Source organism: Coptis chinensis, chromosome 5 (assembly GCF_015680905.1).
Source record: "Coptis chinensis isolate HL-2020 chromosome 5, ASM1568090v1, whole genome shotgun sequence".
Taxonomy (NCBI): Eukaryota; Viridiplantae; Streptophyta; class Magnoliopsida; order Ranunculales; family Ranunculaceae; genus Coptis; species Coptis chinensis.
In genome coordinates, this window is record NC_141460.1 from 18142831 (window position 1) to 18150319 (window position 7489).

The 7489-nt window shown below is 37.9% G+C and overlaps 1 protein-coding gene across 1 annotated transcript; it reads right to left on the bottom strand.

The window, feature by feature from the left end:
- Positions 1-985: 985 nt before the first annotated feature.
- Positions 986-3660, bottom strand: LOC147496963 (uncharacterized). Its single transcript, XM_086562712.1, has 7 exons — positions 3528-3660; positions 3151-3431; positions 2861-3037; positions 2583-2771; positions 2140-2318; positions 1981-2070; positions 986-1694 (listed from the first exon to the last, which is right to left on the bottom strand). Exons 1-7 carry the CDS (start codon positions 3658-3660, stop codon positions 986-988), a joined length of 1758 nt encoding a protein of 585 aa, XP_086418838.1.
- Between the last annotated feature and the right edge of the window lie 3829 nt (positions 3661-7489).

Consider the following 7489-nt stretch of genomic DNA (forward strand, 5'->3'; position numbering starts at 1 on the left):
AGTCAAATTGTGTTGAATGCTGATGGGCCACTCGAGGACACTAACAATGCAAACCAGTCACGCTGAGCAACCCTTGCTATCCTAAAACCAAGGGCTTTTTGAGATCAGCGGCTTTGCTGGTCTCATGGAACACAGACCTCACATAGCATTATATTGGCCTGTGGGCATCATACCATTGCCTTGATAGCCTTAATAGCATCAGTGTACTTCCTGAAGAAGGTACATCACTCCATCCAAAGACAACAAACAACTAAAAAAAATCCATATAAATTCAAACAAGAGAGTGCATCGTACTTACTGAGATAGTTTTCCACAAGTGTTTCTTGATTGGATTCGGCACAATGGGCCAATCAGCATAAGTAGGTGGACAATGCATTCTAGCCATTTTACCAATAAAAGAAACAAATTGTGCAGAACCATCACCAACAGGTTGCCCGTTACTATTGAATCGAACTTGTTTTTTTGGACCTAAGCATTTAGATAAATTCATGAGACTAGAAAATACAATTTCCAAGTGATGCAATTATGAAACGATAACAATTTTGAAACAAATAATGATCATATTGTCACCTGTAGATGGGGACTCACTTTCTTCATGTTGTGACTCATTTTCTTTGGGTTGTGAGTCATTTTCTTTATACTCACTTTGATGATCAGATCCGCTTTGTGACATGATTTGATTCCAAGCTAAATAATGAAATCATCAAATTCTAAGTATGTCAGTAAAAGTCTAACCTACAATGACCATAAACAACTGATTTTAGCCGAAAACATCATACCATTCAAGATTAAATATATTAAAAAAAGTTGGACTTGTACAAAATTAAGTAACAACCAATATCTAAAACATGATCTAGGCACTTTTCACCTCCTGGTAGCAAAAAATAGAACAAAAGAAATGCACAAGCATCAATACCAAACCGTCAAACAAACACAAAAGTGCAAGTACGTCACATGCACCTTAATCTAACTTCGGTTCCAATATCTATGAAACTCCATCATTTTCCATAATGTCACCCATTAAAGCAGCTGAACCATCTAAGTTTTCCATTGTTTCAAAGACTAAGGGGTCTTCATAACCATCCACATCATGGTTCAATCTCTTAGGAGCTTGCAAGACGACATGCCAACTATCTCTACTAAGATCTTTACAGTAAAAAACTTGAGCAGCTTCGGAAGCAAGAATGAACGGGTCGTCATCTTCATTTGAGTTTCTTTGCCACCTCCCTAGACTTACAAAAACCAAGTTCGTATCTGGATCAACATAACAACCATTTCTTTTATCTTCAATACACACCCAATCACAAAAGAAAACTATTTCCTTAAAGTCATGGTAATCTAACTCAAGTATCTGCTTGATGACTCCATAATAAGTGGCTTCGTCTTCCACTAAGTTTTTGTCCTTTGCACTTGCCCTGAAGTTGGTAAATGCCTTCATTGAGACTCCACTGTTTCGAGTTGTTGTATTTATTTCTGAATTGTATGTAGAAAACACATAGCCATTTATTGCAAAGGAATTGTATGACTTGGCAGAAAAGGATGGACCATCAGCAAGCCTCTTGAACCTGGACATCCCTTCTTTCTCAAGTTGTTGTCTCAGCCAAGGAATGTAGTCCAACTCTTTTTTTGTTGATGCATTAACCTTATGATTTTTACCCTTGGATTTGAAGCTTTGGAGGTAGGTCTCGTACTTGCTGTGATATTAACCATAGCAACTATTATTATTAAAAGAAAACACATGCATCTATTAACTGAAAATTGAAAACAGAGAATATCAAATAATACCTTTCCCAATTAGCATTTTCAATCGACTTTCGCAAAACCCATTTGCACGCTTGCTGGTATTGTACACTTGGAAGTGTGTAGTGTTTTCCCTTTTTATCAATAGGGTAACCACGCTAACTTTTATCACATAAAGTAGCCCTTTGTTCTTTGTTGTGAATTTCTCTTTTACTCGATGGGATATATTCCATATAGTACCTCATTGCTTCTTCATTGAGGTATTGCTCTGTAATGCAACCTTCTAGAAATTTCTGATTCCCAACGTACCACTTGTACGTTTTCATCATCCTGTGTCACCTTTAATCAATATTGACTATAACAAAATATAGAAATCATTGTATAAAAAATTTCACTAACCTCTCAAACAAGTACATCCAATGATATCTAACTGGTCCACAAGCTTTAGCCTCCTCCGCCAAATGCAAAACAAGGTGTGTCATGGACACGAAAAAAGAAGGTGGAAAGTACTTCTTAAATACACATAATGAGTCCACGACACGCTTTTCCATATTTTCAAGTTCCTCGCGACAAATAACCTTTGAACACAAGAAATTGAAGAACAATGAAAACTGTCGAATAGCTTCACGCAATGGATTATGCTTCTTGAATGCATGCATCAACAACACTGGCAATAGGTGTCGTCAAAGAATGTGATAATCATGTGACTTTAAGCTCTTCAATTGAAAATCAGTCAAGTTCACATTGTGTTTCCAATTTCCGCTATATCCAACTGGAACTTTCAATTGGTGCAAAGTTCTACATATAATTTCTCTCTCGGAATGGGAAAGACAAAAAGGTGCCTTATGATAGGATAACTTTCCATTCTTGTTCACTATCCACAGTTTCTTTTTAATCTTCATAGCCTTTAGGTCTTTACGAGCTTCCATCCCATCCTTAGATTTGGGAGCATTCATGATCAAGGCAAGGAGGTTTTCTGCTACATTTTTCTCCACATGCATCACATCTAGATTGTGACGAATAGGAAGGAACTGCAGCAAGTGACATTTATGTTATCATAAGCAAGATGGAATACAAAATTATAGTACTAAATAGAAAAAAGGACAAAATAAGTGAGTACCTCCCAGTATGGTAATCTAAAGAAGATAGAATCCTTTGACCAAGCAGTCAATTTAACCTCTCTTGTAGACCTTTTTCTCTTCTTACCATTCACCTTACCATATACAGTCGGAATTTTACTTATTATCAGCTTCACTACTGAACCACTCAAACGATGAGGATGCTCACCATGTTCTTCCTTTCCATTAAATTGAGATTTATGAGTTCTAAAAAGATGATTTTTGTCTTTTAAAAATTTTCTACACCCCATGTGCACAAATTTCATCCCATGTTTTAACCTTCACTACAAACAGGGCAAGCATACCTTCCAGCAGCCTTGCACCCCGAAAGATGGCCCAATGCGGGAAAATCATTAATAGTCCACAATAAAATTGCTTTCATGTTGAACATCTTTTTACTATACGAATCATATGTATCAAACCCCTTCAACCACAAGTTATTGAGCTCTTCAATAACTTGTGGTTGTAAGTAAACATCAATATCATCTCCTGGACTACTTGGACCCGGAATGAGTAGTGTCAGCATTACAAACTCTTTGTGCATGCACAAAGATGGAGGAAGGTTATAGGGTACTATCATCATAGGCCAAGTACTATGAACACTGTTCTTGTTACCAAAAGGATTAAATCCATCAGTAGCTAGTCCTAATCGAACATTTCATTTCTCACCAGCAAAATCAGGCCACCGATAGTTAACTGACTTCCAGTAAGAAGAATCTACTGGATGACGCATATGACTTGAGTTTTCAACTGAGTTTGCATGCCATGTCATATTTTCAGCAAGCCATGGCACGCTATACATTTTCTGCAGCCTTTTAGTTATAGGAAAGTACCTAAGCTGCTTCTGTGGAATAGGTTTTGCTCTTGGCTTGGACTTTTCGACTGGTTTCTATCTGCTTACACTGTAAGTGGGACACGTATTTCTATTTGCATTGTCCTTCCAGTACAAAATACAATCATTTGGGCAAGCATGGATAACCTCACACTTCATACGTAATGACTTTATCATTTTTTTAGCACTTGATGTTTTCACGGGCCCCGTATTGTTCTCTGGTAGAATCCTCTTCAAAAATTCCAACATATATGTGAAACTATTCTCGGACCACCTATGTTTAGCCTTCATGCGGCCCAACAACTCAATTGTAGCTGACAACATTGTATCCTCACCACGCACAAAGGATACAGTGGCAGTAATGCATCCTCCATTAATTTTTTATATCGATTATCCTCAAGTAAATTATTTTGAATATCATCTTCTGAATTATTAATATCACGAGCATCATCATTATCATCAACTTCATCTAGGTATGCCTCTAAATCATTTGGACGACTACGTCCAAACGTATCATTAACCACGTCCACCATTCTTGGGAATATCATTTCATCATTGACAATAGTCGAGGTACTAGCAGCAACACCAACATTTACATCATTTCTAGAAAAAGGCTCTCCATGTTGCACCCACAATGTGTAAGTGGTTACTATACCCTTTGCAATCAAATGGAAAAATATATCTTTAGCTGATCTCTTCTCTGGTTACGACATTGCACACAAGGACATCAATACCAATCAACTTCTTTTCCCAAACTATCTTGTGTAAATTTAATGAATGATCGAGCACCTTCGATAAATTCAGTAGACAACGTCGGCACCTTCATCCATGCCTTGCTAATTGGCAGTGTCGTAGACATCTTTATCAAACAAATAAATCATTGACCAAGTAAGGTAGCATATTAATGAAAAAGTGTGACCTGTGTCATTATGCTGGCATATATATACTCAAGCAAGCAATATTATATCATGAAGACATGTTAATTAAACTTGAACCATCCATTTAATATGCTTTCAAAAACATTTGCACAAAAGAAAGAATTATGCATCTTTCTACAATAAAACATGTTGTGCGCATGCTAGTAAGAGAATATGAGATTACAATTCTTATATTGTAGATATATCAAAACCACAAAGCTCGACTCTCTGTTGAGAGTGTTACTGCTAGTCAAGATCGAAAAAGCGACTACCATTGGACCCATCCTCCATAGAGAAACAATACAGACTTATAGAATAATAGAGAACACCCTCACATGAAAAGCCAACATACCAACCAAGAAGAAGTGTAGTTAACTAAAGGACAGTAGTAGAAGTGAACAACAAAATATCACAACTTTCTATAACAATAATTTACACAAAGACAATGATAGAACAATGAAAAGTCGCAACTTTAAACAATACTAATTTATAAACAAGACACATAGTGTTTCTCAATGCAAAGAATTTATTTAAAACAATAAAAAAAAAATGAACCTTTAAGAGATACAAATCAACTGAAAATATTGCAAAGCTCGCTCCAACGCATCTGCAAAAATCCACAAACTTATAAAGTTCGGGCGTTAACAAAAAACATGAGAAAAGAATATTTTTTTAGACAAAGAAAGGTTTTTTACCAAAGTTTCTAGCTACTCTAGTTGTTTGAATATATTGTAGAGAAGAAGTCGCTCAAGAGGAGAAAGTGAGAAAATTTGTCGTAATGAATTGGGTCTGAGTTCAAAGATTCATGGTGGACGAGCCACTATAGAGATATTTAGTCTCTGAGTATTGATATGTCACTGGTGGTGTGTAAGAGAGAGAAGTTGGGGGGAAGGTTTCGCACTCAATGGTTGGAAATTTGAGGAAAATAATTTGACTTCTTTGACCCGTCCAATTTTTTTTTTTTTTGTTGGGTACTTAATGTCACTTCCCACAAAACCCGTCAAATAATTGATTGATGGGTACTAACAGTCAATTTTTGCTCGGCCTTGGTGTAAAAAAAATGTTGTTTTCACGTAGTGACATTGGCGTCGTCTGCTGGTTCATTTTCTTGAGAAAAAGCATTCACACAATTTTCTCAAGCCCACGAAACTTGGTAAAACCACTAGGGAAGAACAATCAACATTCTTCTATTCAACTATCAATGGTAGTAAGCGAAAAGTTAGCGTTCTAAGAGATAAGTCTACATTCAACTATCCTTCATTTATACTAATCTTTAATCTTTGGATCAGTTCGGATAATCTGTGCACACTTCTATGTTGCAAGATATACTTCATACTTACAGATCACTTGCAGTCGATCTAGTACCAACTTGAGAGCTGCAACTACCACCATGTCACACGTTACTTTACGATGAATCGGTGACAATACAGATCTAGGAATCCAGCTTACAGGCCGCTCCTTACCAGGTCAACTAAGGTGTTGGTTCAACCAATCTCAAACAGAAATTTCAGAGCATGTTAATCTATGGATCTATATCAATGAGGAAAAGCGCACACTAGCATAACTCATCACATAGCTATATCAAAACCTCAGCCATATCTCATGCAAAGACCTCTGCTAGGTCTCCACTAGGTCGTCCATTAGCATTCCATCAGCCAGGTCATCATCAGTCATGTCGTCCTCAGCCAGGTGGTCCTCCTCTAGGTCGCCCTCCTCCAAGTCATCCTCAGCCAGGTCGTCCATCAGATCAGCACATCATCAGCTCAGGATGGACAAAAATAGAAAAAGGTGAATTTGCAAGAGAAAACAGTAGATTTTGACCTCGAAAATGGCAACCACAAAGCGTAGCTCGGTGGTGACAGCGTGCACACTGCCGAGATCTTTTCGAATTGGGGTTTCACCCGTGATTCTGACAACTATAGCCAAAGTTATGGCCAAAATACCAAAACACATCCAAACTTACTCCAATTTGCTAAAGATCACGATTACTTGCCATCTTTGCGTTGATCCGCCAACTCATGATACTTTAGTACCATCAATGTGCAAACTGACAACTTAGCATCATCTGACTCAGATCCTCCTGCATCATTCAACCAGGTTGTCCTCAGATCAGCTCATCCTCAACTCAGATCGTCCTCAAGTCAGTTCATCCTCAGATCAGCTCATCCTCAGCTCAACTCATCCTCAGCTCAGGTCATCCTCAAGTCAGGTCATTCTCAGCTTAGGTCGTCCTCAAGTCAGGTAATCCTCAGATCAGCTCATCCTCAGATAAGCTTATCCTCTAATTAGGCCGTCCTCAGCTCAGGTCGTCCTCAAGTCAGGTCGTTCTTAGATCAAGTCATCCTCAGATTAGCTTATCATCAGATCAACTCTTTCTCAGGTTAGGTCTTCCTAAGGTCAGGTCATCCTCAGATCAAGTCATTCTCAAGTCATATTAGAACAGGTCTACAACCTGGAAGAAGCAACCAATATTCCAACTATCAGTTCAACTTGAACACAATCACTATTAGTTCAGCTTATACACAGGTTGTCATTAGTTCACTGAAGCTTGAACGAACATCAATATTCCAGGTTGTCCGAGACTGAACACACTGCAAAGCTCGCGTCGATGATATCAATCAATCTAAAAAAAGCTCGCTTGCCATGGAGTTATACCACACACAAAAAGTTGCTAGCATATCCATCATCAATTAAAATAACAAATCAAAGGAAAGCAATACTTTGTCGAATCAAGGAATCAACAATTCCAAACCGAGAAGCATCCAAGTGTTCCCGAATCAGATATAACAATTCAAAGCACGCAATTCCCTCCTCGACAGTTCGCATATACTACAAACCAGTGAGTCGCTCGAATTGCAAAATGGAAGCTCACTCCCTTGTAG